General features: G+C 35.6%; 2 protein-coding genes across 3 annotated transcripts in view; one reads left to right on the top strand and one right to left on the bottom strand.

Moving 5' to 3' along the window:
* The window catches only part of LOC147065065 (uncharacterized), a 65335-nt gene extending 49923 nt beyond the window's left edge, over positions 1–15412 (top strand). For both annotated transcript variants that reach the window (XM_085957009.1, XM_085957008.1), the window contains exons 2-9: positions 2–1264; positions 1948–3539; positions 4447–4586; positions 5859–5986; positions 10005–10140; positions 11104–11225; positions 13811–13926; positions 14941–15412. In XM_085957009.1, coding sequence (XP_085813135.1) covers positions 32–1264; positions 1948–3539; positions 4447–4586; positions 5859–5986; positions 10005–10140; positions 11104–11225; positions 13811–13926; positions 14941–15040 — 3567 coding nt within the window. In that variant the 5' untranslated portion in view covers positions 2–31 and the 3' untranslated portion in view covers positions 15041–15412. The remainder of the gene's footprint in view (position 1; positions 1265–1947; positions 3540–4446; positions 4587–5858; positions 5987–10004; positions 10141–11103; positions 11226–13810; positions 13927–14940) is intronic.
* The window catches only part of LOC147065063 (uncharacterized), a 30077-nt gene continuing 23956 nt past the window's right edge, over positions 12702–18822 (bottom strand). Inside the window, exon 2 of the mRNA XM_085957021.1 lies at positions 12702–13374. Coding sequence (XP_085813147.1) covers positions 12821–13363 — 543 coding nt within the window. The 5' untranslated portion in view covers positions 13364–13374 and the 3' untranslated portion in view covers positions 12702–12820. The remainder of the gene's footprint in view (positions 13375–18822) is intronic.

Here is an 18822-nt window from a genome sequence, read left to right as displayed (position 1 = left end):
GATATTCATCGATTCTGAGAATGAATAATTTATGTCGAGTAATCGTTATTGTGATGGACTTTGGTGTTTCCATCAATTTCGATGTTTAAATTTTACAAAAATGAAGACAACTATAATGCTATCCGCCGATATGCTCAGTAAATGTGATTTAAGTAAAAATATTTGTCACAATTCAAAAGTCCAAATTGACAAACTCGATAGAGAAAATGAGGAATTGTTGAAAATGATTGAGGTAAATCAAAACATGGTCATTTTAAATGAACAAAAGAAAATGGCAGAAGAAGATGGAAATGTTAATAAAATTTTGGATGAATCCAAAAGAAGTGACAGTGGAATACTGTCAGATCTTCTCAAAAGCTTTAGAAAGTCCTCAGGTGCTTCTTCGGACGACGGAGAAGGAAGCATTTCAGGATCTACCACTCTCAATCTGGACTATAAATCCTTGATTGCAGCAATGTCTTCAGTAAAAATTGAAAAAGTTGACAGTGATAAAGTGGAGAAAAAAATAATTCCTGACCATAAAGAGACTGTTGTCGAAATAGTTTCTACAAATAAGCCATCAAAAGTCGAGGACAAATTGAAAAGTCGTGCTTTGATTGGAAATATTATTACTGAATTATCAAAAGCAGAAAACAATAAAAAATCAAATAATAAAGAATCTGGAAGGTTTTCTATAATCTCAATAGACAAAACCAAAAAATCTGAAAAATGTCAAAAAGAGTTGAAAACTAATTCCTCCAAAAGCGATATGGAGAAGAAGAATTTAATTGAAAAAAATAGATCTGATAAAAACAATAGTAATGTAGAAGCAAAAGGTAAGAAATCTTTTAAAAGCTACGGTGATTATGGGAAACATATTACTGATAAGCATCATGACACTTTTTCTTCAAAAGTAGCCGAAGAGAGACTGAACAAATGTGCTAACAAATCTCATGATGTGAACGCTACAGTTGATCAACTTACTGGCAAATTGTCTGAAATTAATATATCAGATAAAGCTAGAGAACATTCTTCAAGACGACACAAGAGTAAACATTCTGGCGATGATAAATATTCATCTACTGAAGGAGAATCGAAAGTGGATAAAGATAAAGATAAATCTAAAGAAGAAAGAAAATATTCCAAAAGTGGAGAAGTTATTGATAAAAAAGACAAGAGTGATCGGAGTAAGAATAAAGACAAAGTCATATTCTTGGAGAGGGGACCAGTTCGGTGCAAGACTAATGACATCAGAAGCAATGTGCCACCATATGAAAGACAACAGGTAAGATTAATTTTATTTATTCCTACTACTGAAGAAATATATTTTTAAATATTATCTTGCCTAGGAAACACCGTTGATCAAGTCGATTGTTGACCTAGGTTCCAGACCATTGGACTTCTCAGTTCTTAACCGGACACGGTGGTTTTGCCTCCAAGCTCTGTCAGCTTGGCCTAATAGAATCTCTGAGTTATTAATGTGGCGAATTGCAGGATGCCAATCACATCCTCTGTCCCCATATGTCGGTTGAAAGGGAACATCTTATCAAGTTGGTACGACCCTAAGTTGGACTTGTCGGCCATTGCAACTTGGTATCTACGAGGGAAAATTTCTCAGCCTTTAAAAAGTTTGCGGCATTTTACGGTGAACGAGATCTTTTCTCATCACGAATTGACCGTAATACATTATATCGGAGTAGGAATCACGCACACTATAGTGCATGCCAACCAAAGTACTGGGAAGTTGCTCCTGGGACACTTTTGGTACGAATTTGAAAAGCACCTAACGTTCGTCATGCCACGGTATACGCCTGCATAATGGGTGTGGAGACGTAGCGGGTGGTGGTTGGAAAAGAAAGTGTTGATCTAGGTCCTACTAAAGTTTCTAATTTTTTTTTTTTAGTTTTATGGAGAATGATTAATTTGTTTTAGGTAGTTCTACATTTTTACAAAAATTGATTGTTTCAGATCCATCGTAATTCTCTTAGTGGTGGGAAAGTGTTGATGGCGATTTCTCCTTTTGACTATGAAAAACCGCTGATTCCAAAAACTGTCAACTCCTCAACGGATAATTTGGATGTTAGTTTTATGGTCCAACCGAAATCTAAGGGAAGATTCGAAAAGAATTCAAAGAAGAACGTTTCGCGTGAATTGGCAGCGATCGTTGACCAGCTTAGAAGAGAAAGTGCTAAATTTTCATCGGCACAATTAGGAGACAACGATGAATGCGATGTGTGGAATGATGCTAAAGAATTACCGGATGATTTCTGCAATTGGGAAGAAGATCTCAATATGATAATGGAAATTCTAGAAGGGGATAGTAGGCTTAAATCAAAAAAGGCAAACATTCATAATTCTCACGTCCCTGTCATTGACACAAATGAAGATGTTCAAAAAAATGATCCTGATGTTCGTTTTGAAAAATTACACAACTGTGACCCAGAATTTCAGTCATTATATCACTTAGGATCTAGTATTTTGAACAATGATAAAAATGGAGGACTGTATCCTACTGAAGATTATTATAAAGATGAAATCTATCGACATTATTCTACCGAAGACAGTTCAAATAACACTTCCATTTCTAGTCCGGAAACAGAGAATATTATGTATGGTAGTCAAAACTATGGCAGTCAGTCTGTACCACTGACAATTCAACTGTCATCTCCTGTAAGCAGCGAATGTGACTCGAGGAAACACACCCCAGATTCTGGAGTATCAAATGGCTCTTTAGGCAGTGTGAGCTTGTCTCCGTTCAGCTACCAAACAAATGGACATTCCCCAATGCATGGTTTCCGATCACCGTCATTGGATCGCAGTGATAATTTCGGAAGTGAAAACCATTTATACGAGTATTCATGTAAACCCCACAGTGTCTCTAGAGAGTCATACAGCTCATCGTCACCACTTCAAAGCCCTAATGTCTTATTCCAAGATGACGATTTGGAGTTTGTGAATGATGCCTTGAGTTCACATATATCTGGAACACAATCTGATTCAAGTTGTGCAACTAACGATTTTGTATTCAAAGAAAATCCTATTCAGCAAGATATTGGCTACAATAAAGATTCACCAAATCAAGTTTCACCTCTACAAAATCAAAGCGGTATCAACTATGAACCGAATCAGTTGCTCTTTAACAATCCTCAAATGTCTCCAGTGCAAAATATGTTGGGAAACAGTGATCTACAGGCAAATGAGTTATGTGGAGTTTTAGGCCTATCAGAAGTTTACAAGTCTCTAAGCACCAATAAAAAATACAGCAATGGACATACTGTAAATTCTAAAGATTCGGTGAACTTCAATTTCCCTGAAACTGTTACCAACAGAGATATAGTGAAAGACTCGCATCGGAGTACAGGATTGCAGAATGACAGAACATTCAAATTTAATAAAAGGAAACTGGCTCCGATCGCATCAAAAGATTCATTCCCTTGCTGCATCAGCTATAAAAAGAGTGCTAAGGATATTTTGGAGGAAATGTTTGAGAGGCTCGATAATAATCTCAAGAAGATCATCTGCTTCCAAATTCACGGGATTGATGATGCCAAGTTGATGGAGTGAGTACCTAATCATTTTTGTTACTTCATGGTTAACTTGCCTCTTTCAAAGAGCTATCATTTTCATCGGTGGCTTAACAAATCCAGGATGGGTCCCAGTCTCCTCCAAGAACTCCTTCCATTGCTATCTATCCTGGGTCAGTTTTCTCCAGGTGTCTTCACCGGCAACTCCTCTAGCACTTTATTGACACTGTCCAACCAAAGACGCATAAGCCTGCCAGTCAGCCGCCAACCATTTTTTTTTGTTGTAGTGAAACAGTAGTGTGGTTAGTAATACAAGTGAAACAATCACAAACACCCAGACTTTGAGAAAATTACATAAATTTATTGTGACCGCAACAGAATTTAACCCAGGCCCCGAATGAAAGACCAGGCTCTTACGCACCGGACTACTAGGGCCGCCTTCATCTGGCTTACTATACAGGATACTTACCATGAGCGGCTGAGCACTGTCCATTGTTATATGGCCTATCCGTCAAATCTACCGAGTTTAACGGTTTTACGGTTATACGTTTGAGTTGCGCGCGCCGCTCAACGCTCTACGCTGGACGGGGCCTTATACAGTACCTTTCTCTTGAATACATCAAGCGCATGCTCACCTGCCTTTCTAATACTCTGTTAGTCAAAATCTTGTATATATCAGGATTTTTATATTTTGGGAGAGAGTGATAGTCTAATTTATTTTGTTTTGTAGACCAAAATAGCACCTGTTAGCTGGTAGCATTTGTAGGACTCTCCGTTTTATTTCTACACTGATGACATTCATGCTAGTTACTAGGAGAACGGGTATATAAAACTGATGACACACTGATGACTGTTGATTCTTTTTTAAAGAATGCAATTGACAATTGAATTGTTCGATAAATAAGCAAGCAGTTTCTTATTATTTGGGATTTTTTCTTTACAGTTTATATGATGGTCAACTCTCCAGCTGGAATGAAAATATCAGTTCACACCTTCCGAGACTTCCGTTCTTATATGCAACCTGTGAACGACTTCTCATGACCACCGCTACGTGCAAAAAATTCTTCGAAGTTTACAAAAATGGTAATTAAACAATATCAATCAGTTTTTTTCCTATTATATGTACAGTACAAAATAAAAAATCTTCCATAATATGATCTTATTTGGATCGGGCACAGTATCAAAAAAACTCCTTATTTTCATCCTCATTGTTATAAAAACAGCGATGAATTTTGGCTTCCTGCAACAAATCTTCAACTGTCACTATCCAATATGACTATCTATAGATATATCAATAGGTATAAGGCGTCTGCTTTTTGAATTTAAATATTTTCCGACCATGTCCGACCATAATAGGATCATAATATGGGCCTCCAGAGAGTGGAGGTTTGTATTAACAGATTATGTTTTTATGAGAAATGGATGTCAGCCGCTCGCTCAACCTATTAGGTCCATACCCTGACACCCACAAATTGAAAAACAATATGTGCACTCGGCAGACCCAGGATTCTGGGAATTTAGAAGATATTATATAATAGTATAATAATTAATGATATGCCAAATGTTACCATGGGGTGCAGGTGTGCACACAAGGGGGAGTTTGCGTCTTGACCCCCTCTCACAAATGTAAAAAATCAAATCATCTTCTCAATGGGTTGACCCCGCTTCTAAAACACGCAAGGCCTGTTACCGCTGGGAGACCTGTGGCACTCATGAATAGTCAGTCCACCCGTCTGGGCCATGAAGCGTTTGCTTTAATATTCTGATACAGAATGATTCAAAAACACAGGAGCGAGGACAACACAAACGGACACTAACATTCTAATAATTATGATTAATAGGCCACGCATATTCGATAACCATATCGTCGTTGAAACTAGAAAAATGTGTAACTCCGTTTTCATCGAAAATTGACTTTGAATGCCATCTCGTGGTCGTTGTTAATATCTTCCCGTCTTGCAAATGATGTAATTCCAAAAAAATTGTAAATTATGGATGATTTAACTCCATAACCATATATTTGTACACGAAACCGTAATGTTTTTTGTCTTTCCTGTAAAGTAGCGTTTTCAGAGTTACACAATTTTCTAGTTTCAACAACGAATGTGGATATGTGGAAGCGATACATCGCCACGTCTCATAGGTATCTGTAGTTACAGCTGCAGGCTAGGTCATCGCTAGACTCAAAGTGTGGAGTGTCCAGGTATGGGGAATGGACCATGAAAAGTACCGGTGTCCACGATTGAATAGCCATAATAACTATTTTTTCAGCTTCAATTTCGTAGATAAACGCTCTTTCTAAATAGAAAAGGGTTATTCTTCATCTGCTTAAAGTACACTTTATTTTCCTTTCAGGTCACACTGTCCTTGATAGAGCAATATTGACGTGCTCTCAAAGCCCTCTGGTGGCTCGATACCTTGCAGAATGCTCATTGAGGGCCTTGTCCCATATTTCCACTTCCAAAGATATTTCTCTGGATACGGTAAGAAACCTTTACTGTTTTTTTTATTGTAGTAGAAAATAACACAACATTATTATGTTTACACACACTATTGCGTAAACATTCAACACAATGAATGCACTACGAACGTTTAAAAATCAGCTAGCATAATGGAAACTGCGTACAAAATTTATATTGGCCGATAGGTCAGAGTGCTCGAACTGAAAATTTTTAAGAACTAGAAGCGCCCGATAATTTTCTGAATAATATATTATCTAATTATACGTATGTTTTATAAAACTAAGTGTGATAGATTTTTTGTTATACGGCATATGATCTAGCTCAAACGGTCAACATATTTTTTCCACGAAACAGAGCGATAATTTTGCGGATTTCATGAACTGGAACGGTGCTCTGGTGCGCTCCGGTCCATTTCGATCCCTGGTAGTCATGTGAAATGATTCATAAATTCTTGACTCATTCTGATTGATCAGGTCATTTGAGTCACGAAGTACAAAATTCCTCTGCACCCTCACCTCAAAGCCACTTTCCCCACCCCTGATCCAACGATGAGTCAACGTGAACAAAATTTGGCCACTTTATTTATCTGTCACTTCCCCATCTCCTAGTCCTAGTCCATAATTGAGCCTGTCTGACTTACTTCTGCCTTCAGATCGTTCATAAAGAATGCTGGCAGAATGAATATAGTAGTTGTTGAGCCATGACATTGTGAATCAGTCATAACGCATCTTCGATTATTTTGATATGCCATGCGACGTGAAAAGAACACAAAATTGCGCATGACAGTTTGTGTTTTTTCTTTATTTCTAAAATAGACCGATACATTAGTATGATTAATATTAATTGACGTCCACCGCAAAACTATCGATATTATTATTGAACACGCGTGTCGACTTGCAATTTACATACATATTACATTATTATACTATTAGAAAACCGGTATTATAAAGAAGTGCATTTGATATTTTTTTCAAATGAAATATCCAATTCCATAAAATATGTTAATTATTCTTTAGTGTGCTGTGAAAACATTATATTTTTAATAGTGTGCGAAAAAGGTTGGGTAACACTCCTCTAGCTCAGTACTTCTCAAACTGGGGGGCCCTGGAGCTCTTGCCAGGGAGCCACGAAAAAAAAAATCATAAAAAAATGATCACTGGACGATATTTCCCAAACTTAAATGAAGGCCAAAGTACAATTGGATAAGAACGCTATTTGTTAAATCCTTAAAATATGATTATAATATAACGTGGGGATCTCAAGAAGAATTGATTGATATTAGATCAGATAATTCCCTTGAAGTCGAATTTAATGAAAGAAGTCTTGCAGAATTTTGGATAAGGCGACAGCTAGAATATCCGTCAATCGCAAAAGCAGCATTGTTAATCATAAGTCCTTTTGCGACAACATACCTATTACCGGATATTATATTATAAGCATTACTCGTTATATAAATTTTTTTGCGCCACGTTCTATTTAAGCATAGAACAAAAAATCTGAAAATTATCGTAAAAATCCCCGAAACAAGCATGGCATTCATAAACTACAAAAGAAGTTGTTTATTGTAATGAAGTGCTGAGTTGCCGACGCTGGTAGGTACCTACTGACTTCACAAAGCTTGGATTTTTTACATGCAATTTCAACCATATGCGTGGATACTTTTTCAATGTTGTCGGCGAAAACACCAATTAGATACTTAGACACTTAACTAGTGTCATAAATGTAATTCGATCCCGGCGGCATTGGTCTAGCTAACTACCCGGTCGGATTATATTGCTTAGGGTCGAAAATGTTGTTTTTAAATGATCGACACATTAACAGTTTTGCTCGGTATACCCGAGAAGTAGCTCGTTATAAAAGTTAATATAATATAAAGGAGAAAATCATAAACTAAAATGTCAACGAATGTTTCCTCATTACATCCGAGATCTCGTTATTTCCGTGATCGTAATAACCAAGTTCGACTGTATTATGTAAAAATATGCAATCACACCCCTCTCATTAAATTGTTTTTAAATTTTTAATAAATATGTACCTATAATAATAATAAATGGTAAATAAAGTACTGGTGGTCACTAAAGACTAAAATTTTTAGGAAGGGGAGCCTTGGATTTTTTTTCTGATTACGGGGGCCGTGGTATGAAAAAGTTTGAGAAGCACTGCTCGAGCTGACCATGATGACGTCAGTCAGTCAGTCAAAATATAAAAGTCGCACTGTACTTAACAAATAACGATTAGAAGTTTAATCTTCTTTATCAGTTACCACACGGCATGTAGTGAGCAAGTGTTTGAACGGAGAAACAATAGACACGCCTACTTTTTACTTTCAATCAATCAAATCAAAACGTATTTGCGATGCAATCATTTTATCTTGCTGTACAACCACCCACACATGACACATATTCTAGTATATCGTTGTGTATCTTATACTAAACGTACCTAATATTCTATCGTACAGATAGATAGTGCTTTTTTACCTAAGCACATGATTATTATGATCACATCACGTACTATCACATGCGGATAGGGTGACATATGGTGTCATCATTCCGCAGAATATTTTGAATGATCACTATCTATAATTCAATGATGGAGAGTGCCAACTCTAATGTATTAGTATTTCGAATTATTATTTCTAATTAAGTTTCTACATGTGCATACGTTAAAATTCCTTGCGATATTGCATCCATAGATAATATTTTGAACCGAACCTAACCTGCAGACCATAGATAATAGACGTAAACACCATACATAGATTATAATTTAATAGTAAATCCACAGTGACAACCACTTAAAACAAAGAACACACGATTTTGACATGAGTCGAAAATGTGTAGGCATGTAGACAATAATAAAAAAACGTTCACTAAGTCATGTGGTTACTGACGTAGCGCGGTACACTTTAGGTGACCTCATTCCAGTTCTGGCGATTTCGGCAGATTTTGCTAACTGACAATGTTCATTTAAAGATTCAGAATGTGCTATGGGATGGGAGCCATTACACACTTTTTTCCCGCAACGGCAGCTTACTGTGACAACACGTGACAGCACATAACATGATGATAATGTATTTAAACCATTACTGACAACAGGATATCGGTCCAATATGCGCATACAATTATTGTGATCTGTTTGAATAACATTGCACCGGACAGAGTGCATTATGATTTAGTTAATGTTTTCATGGATAAATCGATCAGGTACACTATTAATATTATCATCAGTACTATAGAAATCATTCTGGTCAGTAGTCTGCAATTCATAGTTTTTTAATAAATTCCATTTATTAAAAACGTAGCTCTCCGAACTAACGGAATCAAAATTATTGCCATCAATAAGATAACTATTGGAGAAGTTGTGATAATTGTCATCGTCGTTAGTCGGGGTCAATCTACTACTGGATGAACTAGCTCCTTCCACTTTTCTCGGTCCCTAATTCTTCACTGCCACGTGTATCCATCAAACTTTATTCGTTCGTTGATCCAGCGGGTTTTATGGTTACCCTTTGATCATTTATGATATATTTATATTGTATGACTGGATTTGTCGAGTGGTTGTCCACTCACTGAGCGACATGTTCGGCCCATTGGCATTGAATCATCACATTTTGTACTTTTGTCTGCCTCCTTATCCATTAGTTTTTTCTAGTCTTTCCATGTCACATTGCGCTACTCTGGATTTATTTTAAATGTTTCACATGGATACATGAGCACTGGTAGCACACGTTGGTTGAATACAGTGCAATACATGCAATTCTGTCATGCATAGTTTCGTCAAATGACATTTTGTTTTCGAGATAGGCATAGTTGTTGACCTGTTCGATTTAAGTACCATTGACGAGGGTGACTTGTGGTTCAGCAAAGTAGTTTATCATTATCTACTTTTAATTTCAACATATTTCTTTACAATTGTCTTCTTTCGCAACGACGACGATGTCGGTTTATGAATGTCAACACTATCTTCATTATCAATGCTTCAGACAAACAAAAAATGTATTGGTTTTTGGATGACTGACTAATATTATTCTTATCGTTTCCAGAGCGATTCAAATGGAAATGGGGTCCTGCATCGGTGTACCACGTTGATGGGTGCCAACTATGCTGTTTCTCTCGCTGGACTCCTTTCCCTCAATTCACAGGGACAAGTCTTCAACGTCAACCGGGTGAATGCTGACGGTAAATAGATTCAACCAATATTTAGATATTACAATACTGTTGACAGATAACTACAATATTCTGACAATATGAATATAGAAACAAAATGTTAGTTATTATAAAGTGAAAGGGTAATGACAGCTAAGTGAAATCTGATATAGGTAATGTAATGTCGGGATGAATAAAACCAGCATTTTTATCTGGGAATAAAATATTCCATCAGAGAACATAACACTGAAATCAATCATTTTCAATGAATTTGTTTTTTAACAAATGGAAGGAGTTCATAAATGTGACCTAATTTAGACAGGAGGTAAAAGATTTGTGACAAAGTGTGATCATTGGCATGGAATGATTAAAAAATACCGGAAATCGTATGATATCATTTAGGGATGACCCTTTAGATACCTACATAATGATTCATTATTTGTTTACAATAATTTGTGACACTGATGTAAAGCATTTTCAATAAATAAATCTTATAGCACAAAAGTGTGACATTTGCAACAAATGAATCTTTAATTTGAAATGATTTCCAGCTAATTGGGTTTGTTTAATTGCCTAATAAATATAGCACATAGTAAATAAGGTTTGATAATTTTAGTGGTAACAACAATGAGCCCGGGGGGGGGGTCAAGTGAGACAAACCGATACGACAGAAACCATATTGAAAACACTGATGGCGACAAGGACGATAGGCCAAAATAGCCCCTCCTACCTCTCTTTTGTCATCTTCTCTTTCATTTGTCTAGGCTCCATGTTTTTTTCAATATACATTAGTAACAATAAACTCTCATAAATTGTTTGTACATGGCAGCAATGAACTAGGAACCGAGAAGAGTGGAGGGAGCATGGGGAGATTGACCCCGGCTGATGATGAAATAATTTTTTAATATTGTTACAATACAGTAGCGAAATAGATTAAATATTTGAATGGAAAAATAATGGTGTACGTTATTTTGAATATTTTATTTTACATTTCAGGTTACTCTCCTCTACATATAGCTTGTTTACGGCACAGTACTCCGACTCCAGACAGCCAATGCTGTTGCCAACTGACTGTCCATGTTCTACTCGTTCATGGTCAAGCCGATCCAAACACCAAGGTTTGTTCAATAAACTATAATATTACTATGCACTATCTACTCAATACGTCAATAAATATCTAGGTTGGCAATAATGCATATTATGTAAACATAAGCCCACCGCGAGGGGTACAGATGTCTGCATACGGAAAAATAGGCCAGAAAATAGAAATAGTCTACCACTCTACTAATTTGTACACAAAAAATCTTTTTTATTTATCTGTGACACATGTCGTTCATAATGCTGGCTTTACACGTTCAGACATTTTACCCCACCACGTCGCAGTGGCGAAGACTCCATACTAGGCGATTATTTAAAATCTACCTTCTAAGAAAAATAGACCTTCATGTAGTATTTAATTTAATAAATAAATAATTACAAGATAAAAAGAACTTTTTATATACGTTTTTAAATTTTCTGTTGAATCATCTAAACTTGACTTGACTAGCTTAAACGATCAAAAAAAATTGTATTTGATAGAAATAATAGTGAAATATCAGTTTGACACCATATTGATTTCCATAGTAACGCACGTATATATTAATATTTAGTTATTAGGACCCTAGCAACCAATAATAGTGGATTGGATTACGGATTTCTTCCGAAATAACTTTTCATACAAAACAGAATTAACTGAAAATGAATTTAATTCTACTTAAAAATGGCTAAAAGTATTAAAAAAATGCATTGGCATCATGTTCAGATATATTCTAAAAGTTTTAAATGTCTAGCTAGTCGGGAAGTTAGTTAAAAATCGATTGCAAGATTTATACCAGACAAACAACCACCGGACAAATAAGAATACGACCTAATAAAAACGTTGTAAAAATGTGCGGAAACCATCTATCATCAGAATATCTAACTATTATATTAATAATCTATCGTCAGAATTCAGAATAAATAAAAAATAAGTGACAAGCGCTATCTGTTCTCTATTCTAAAGGATTTCAGTGTAAATTTTGTATGGCCGGCAGTAACATGACGTCAGCTCTGTCTGTTGCGAAGTAAAGGAATTCATGGGCTCCAGAGATACAGCCTAAAGTCGCTGCGCATAATATTTGTTGTCGATGACTGCAGCTTTGTCAAAATAATATTAATAATAAGATAATTTAAAAAAATAATTTCTATGGGATTTTATCACAAATATAAATATTTATATTATTTAAAAAATAAATAATAATTTTATCTCGTGATTTTTATTTGTCAGTTAGTTCAGTCATTGACTAACATAATTTATTCAGTCAGTTATGTCAGTTGAGTATTTTAAAATGTCTAGTTTTACGGATGAAATTATGTATGTTATGTTTATAAATTTTTTGGAAAATACCTAATCCAAACTCATCGCTCAGTTTAACATTGTCAGTGAGCTTTTGAAATGTCATCGATTTAGTGTGTCGTTGTCATTAGTGAGTACCTATTCATCAGTAGTGATATCGGATTATCTTCTTATTTCTCATAAGTACCTATACCTTATCACCGGCCTTCTTCGCGCTTAGGCGGAGATGGCAGACCGTGATAATGTCATGGCCAAAAAGCGGCTGTGGAGGACAGAAACGCACAGTATATTCTGTTGAGGCTGGTTTATTTTATCGTAGTTAGTTATTTGCAGGGTATTTTAATATTCGGTCATGGGTAATGTCGATTTGGCGGGCTGCAGACGCGGCGTCGCTGGCCGGAGATGCTGGCTGTTCCGGGTCCGAGGCAAGAGAGTCAGGGCTTGCGGTCCTTTTTCTGGCTGAGCTGGAGATGCTTGTGGCTGGCTTGGCGTCTGAGAGGCAAGAGAGTCAGGGTTTGCGGCTTTGCGTGCTGCCGATGTGGTCTTTTGTTTGCTGGAGATGCTGGCTAGTCGGCGTCCGAGGCGAGAGAGAGCTTTTTCGCGCGCATCCAACTGACAGATCGGCGTCGTCCTCGCGCTGTCGGTCGCGAACCTCTTTTTTACGACGGATTGACTAGTGGCGGTGCTAGCGGACGTTTTCGACAGATCGCGTCTGTGTTTTGGCGGGAGCGTGGACGAATTCGAATTTCGGATTTTGAGGAGGCGGGCTCCGCTCAGCCGAGGGTTGCGAGAACCGTGAAGAGTGGACGTAGGCTGTGGTGTTATGGGAAAGTTGATGGTTCGGTCCGCCCTTTGAGGTGGTCTCCTGTGGGAGACTTCCATTTGGTATCAACCTGTATACCTGACAAGTGTGCTTTCTGGAAAGCCTACCTCTTTCAAAAAGTCACCATTTGCCACTGCTACGCTATTACACAGAAGTAGATTGCACAAAAACCAATAGCTAAGAGGTTAATTATTGTTAATTGGAATCATTCTATTATACAGATCAGATGTACAGCCTGACCATATAACATCAGTCTCAGTAAAATGAGCATGTGTTAAAGCACTTCATCATTTGCCACTTAGGTCGATCGTAAACTACATTGAACAATTCAATAACTCAAGTTATATTTGTATTCAGACTAGCGTCATATATCACATTAAGTATCATTTCAAGAAGTAGTATAATAGGTAGTAGGTATCTTACGACTGTTGCACATAAGGATGCGGCGCACCTGTGTGTGCAATGAATGATTGTTCTGAGAGTATTCATCTTTTAATTTATTACAGGATGGAAAATCTGGCAACACTGCCTTACATATGGCAGTGGATACTGGGGCATGTGCTCCTGGTCTGGTAACACTACTTCTGCAGCACGGAGCTAAGCCACTTATAAGGAATTACAGGTAAATTTTATGAAGAATTTAGTAATCATATTAGTATACGTGTACCTATTCATGGTTTTGATCAAGAAAACTCGTTACTAAACGATTATATAGCATTTACTTTGAAAATATTCTTTAATTATCTATACATTTAACGTAATACTCAAGTACCACTTTAGTGGAAATTATATTACTTTTTTTATATATCATAATATATAACAGGCATGTCCAACACGTTGATCGTGGGATGAATTTTGGTCGATTGCGCTATAGATCCATAGGAATTACGTCGTGAAAATATAAAAAGCATGTACATTCTGATATGAAGTCTGCAGGAATATCATTTGATTAGTATTGCATCACTCACAGTCTCCCAGAAGTGGCAGAAAGAGAAGATTTGAATCCTCGCACTTTAAACTGTGGCGTAGTCCTCTTAACGTCACTCAGTAGGCTCTTTGCATAATTGATAAGTTTGACAATGAGTGTAATGATTGCTCAAAGAGGACCAAAAGTATCATTTTCATGACTAATGGGAAGTTGAATATTTGTTTGTGGTGGTGGAAGACAAGTTTAATTGTCCTCAGTCAATTTTATTATAATACGTTTGTTCAAGTTGAAAAATGACAATGGGAGAGTGTGGTAGATCACTGCCTGTTCGAAGTTGGACGTGCCTGATTTAATTATACTGTGTATGTTATAAAATTACTTTATGAATAATGAAAATATATTTAGTATGAGAAATGATTGAAAATTATCAAAGCATTGCACCCTTCCTAAAAAATAATAAATGATCATATCATTTTTTTATCTACTTTCCTAGTCCAGACCAGCATACATATTCTGTCTGTGAATAAATAAATAATGTATAAAATGGTAATTGGTATCAATGTTTGTATCTGTGGGCGTGCGTCAAGTTTCAAACAAATGATTGTGCACTTGCATTTGTATAGCAGCAAGAATTTACAAACAATTGCTAAACTTGTATACTGAGAGATTAGATAGAAATTATAATATAATCTACTTTTGTAATTTCAGCGGCGGTACACCTTTGGATCATGCCCGCACGGCAAGCCGATCCGCGAACCGTCCACAGTTCCCTAAACAAGTGATGGATATATTAAAGAAGCATAAATGATCGCCGGAAGCAATCGGTTTATTTCTATTCCAAGAAGAAGATTCCACTGAGAAGATTCTGACAGTGCCTAATAACTGCATTATATTTAGCATTACTGCGTTTGAGAGTGATTGTTGATTTTGTGAGATTCATGTAGTCTGTTTGATGCAGTTCTTACCGAAGATATATATATGCAAAGAGTTTTAATTATATCATAACCATTATGTTATATTACAATTTTCTGTTGTGGCAATTATCGTAGAATGCTCTTATTGAACTCATACCTAATTATGTTTCAAGCACACATTATTCCGTCTATGTCATAGCATGAATGTGTATGATATTGATTCTCAAATCATGAATATTTTAAAATAATTATGAAAAAATTACTGAAATGGATATCTTGATGGACACGATTCAACCAAAAGTTGTTAGTTACTTCATTTATTTTTACTAAATAATGAATATTAATTAATTAGTAGAACCTATTGATATTTCATTGATTGCGGCAACTACCTACATATTTCAACATTAACTTCGAAGTAATGAAATAAAATAGTTTTGGTTTCAGTTTATAAAGGTTATTATGTAGATTTAAGACATTTTTATAATATTATAAGTAATATTTGATTGATATTATTAAGGTATTTGGTCGTGAAGCTTTAGTTTGGAACTTTTCTGTAATACATACTACAGTACTCTCTCAGTAATCCGCCACCCCAAGTGTCCAATTAGTGAAAGCGGCGGATTATAGTGCATACATACAAAATATGGTCAAACCAGTCAGTACCTACCTAAGTATTTCGTAAAAATAGATTTTTGAGAAATTTGTACTAGCAAATTACGGTTTTATTTATCATCAAAATCAAGTATACATATTTGTAAACTAAGTTTATTAACTAAATATTAAACAGTAAATCACTTGACACAACCAGTTGTTCAGTGAGACAGATATTCTTGAATGGCTTAGGATTCCTGGCTTTCCCTATGACCGAAAGCTTCAGTTTGTGTGTCCCGGTTGCATTGGAGCGCGGCATAATTATTGTGATGCCGTCCTTGGGCACTCTCCTCCCTGGTACATTACTTTCTTCACGATGACCGTACATTTTACGAAGGAGAAGTTTCCAAAATAAAGCCGTCTCATCTGCGCTGTATACTTGTACGCGGCGGACTACTGAATTTGACAATCGAATACCGGCAAATTATAGAGCTTGACTTTGTGCTTTCAACTAGTAAAAATAACGGCGGATTATAGTAGTTGTCGGATAATCAAGCGGCGGATTACTGAGAGTGTACTGTATTTGAAAGGAAACGTTCTATTAAATTTAGGTATGTTCCATTATTTAAATTTAAAAATGCTCTAGAATTTTTCCATTATTTTTAAATTGGGTATTGTTTGATTTTACTATTTATAAAAATATTGTTCTGTTATTTGGACAGAATAGAATTTCCCTGTGAATTTCAATTATTGATTTCTTATTGAACCGTACAAACATTCATAACCATGTTAACAATTACATAAAATAATAATGTCTTTTTAATGAATATAGTATCTCATAGGTTAAGATTATCATCTAATTTAGAGTTAAATGTATGTGCCATTATTAGAAATAAATTAGTTATGTAGGTACAATTATTAAATATCACTTCTTGATTTTTTTTAAACTTTGTTTAACGGCATTGTGACAGATATGACAAACTTGAATTAAACACGCTGATGGATGAAAATAGGTAATTTATTTGTTTGAGAGAAGTCCTCCACAGGATAAACATATCTACCTATTTTATGCGTCGATGACATTGAGCTACTTTATAAGCTGCTTGTTGGCGAATTTAAAAGCGGGCGAGTCAGCTAGTGCGATTGTGATGATGACACACAAAACTTTCCACTCGCTCAGAAGCCAACAAGCTAGCGAGTTGAAACTGTCATTTTTGGTAGAATTTTGACAGGACGTATCGAGTAGCTCATTTTTTTACCGGGAGGTCGCCACTATCGCTCTACTGCGCAGACGCATATCGGTACCACACACCAGCATGTAGCGTGGAAAGTAGACCGGCTTTCGACTTTGCTCGGTAGATTGTTTACAATTTGCTTGTTAGCTTGTTCGATGATGACACTGGGCGAGTTTACAAGCAGATTGTAAATTTGCCAACAAGCAGCTTGTAAAGTAGCTCAATGTCATTGACGCATTACATTCAACTTGATGAGTCATCATTTTGACAACTTATATGGTGAAGGTGTGAGCTTAACTGAAACTCATTCCATACCATTAAATTGAGTTTAATTTTTGATGTCCTTACCAGTAGATCCATTAATTATTAATGTCACACAATGTCATCCAAAAAATATAATATGTTCATTACCTATTTGGATTTTTAAGCTTTATTATCGTTTAAATTAAGTTATACGTATTTGCGTTTTATTGTTATGGTCGCGACAATACGTACTGCCGTCATTAAATCCATGCATGTATAAACGGGCTATAAAATACACATTCATCAATAAATGCATGAATGATACAATATGATTCAAACCCGTACTGACATTTTCAGAGATGGGTACTCCAATTTAAGATATGAGGCGTGAACTTATTCCACTTCAACAAATTTTTGGCCAAAAGCCAAAAAACTGTTTACGATGTTACATAAATGTTTTCTGTATTGGAATATGTTACTTTTGTAACTAACACCGACTTTGAAGTTGATTTTTCTACTGGATTGAATGCTATTAGGTTCTTCTATACAAAAAATACTTGTTCAAAATTTTATCCTTTAAATTCTGGCATTCATAACTCATTTTCGTCAAGTAGTGGAGTAAGTTCACTTTGAAAATACACCCCTCAATTACTATTCTACTATGGGGTATGTAGAACATACCAAAACATGATAACAACAAGATTTTTAGAGAAAAAATGTTTTATTTCTTTTATTGAATGCACTTTTATAAATAGGAGATGTTAATAAATAACAATTGCACTTCTCTTTTCATAGAAATATAATATTAAATAGGTAAATAATATTATGATTCATATTTTCTTAATTGGCAATTATAATCTTCATTTATAAAGAAGTATGCATTTATATTACTCTGTGCTTAACCGGTTCTATGCCTTCAGCGAGTTTTCTTGCTCTATGAGGCCGTGATCGACAGGCCGCACATAGAAATTATGTTTGAGTTATATCGAGTTATATGAGTTATATCGAGTTATATTTGAGTTATCTCGTCCGACTTTAAACTCAAAATACTTGCCACTGTCGATTGATTTGAATAATCTAAAAAATTAAACACTCATTGACACATGTTTGAATAATTATGAAACTAACAAAAGTTATCGCTATTACAGTGATTGTAGTAAGAGCTTGGCTCTCACATTCAACGTGTGTGTGTGTGTCATTAAAAATCTGCACTTTGTCAGATACTACCATAGTAATATCGTGAGGCATAGAAAATGTTAAATTTGTATAGTTTTTTTACGTTATAATGATAAGATATTTCAATGTATTAACATAAACATTAAATCTTATTTAGACATTTCACACAAGTGAAAGTGTTCAAATATTCATAATTATCAACCTCACGGATTGGAATTAATTATCTTATTTTTAACCATATAGGTATGTACTTTATTATCAATGGATGTTTTCATAATTTTTATAAATTGCAAAAATAGATCTCAATGGTGCTTAGAACATTTTTGTCATACAAGTATTGTGAAAATGTATGTATAACATACACAATTTGAAAACATTTCTGAGAAATGTATAACAATGGGAAAAAATTTGATAAACCCAGCAGGATTCGA

This window comes from Rhyacophila brunnea, unplaced genomic scaffold (genome assembly GCF_057557595.1).
Source record: "Rhyacophila brunnea isolate RB1 unplaced genomic scaffold, BYU_Rbru_1.0 scaffold_6, whole genome shotgun sequence".
NCBI classification, from domain to species: domain Eukaryota; kingdom Metazoa; phylum Arthropoda; class Insecta; order Trichoptera; family Rhyacophilidae; genus Rhyacophila; species Rhyacophila brunnea.
This window is presented reverse-complemented; position numbering and strand designations above follow the sequence as displayed.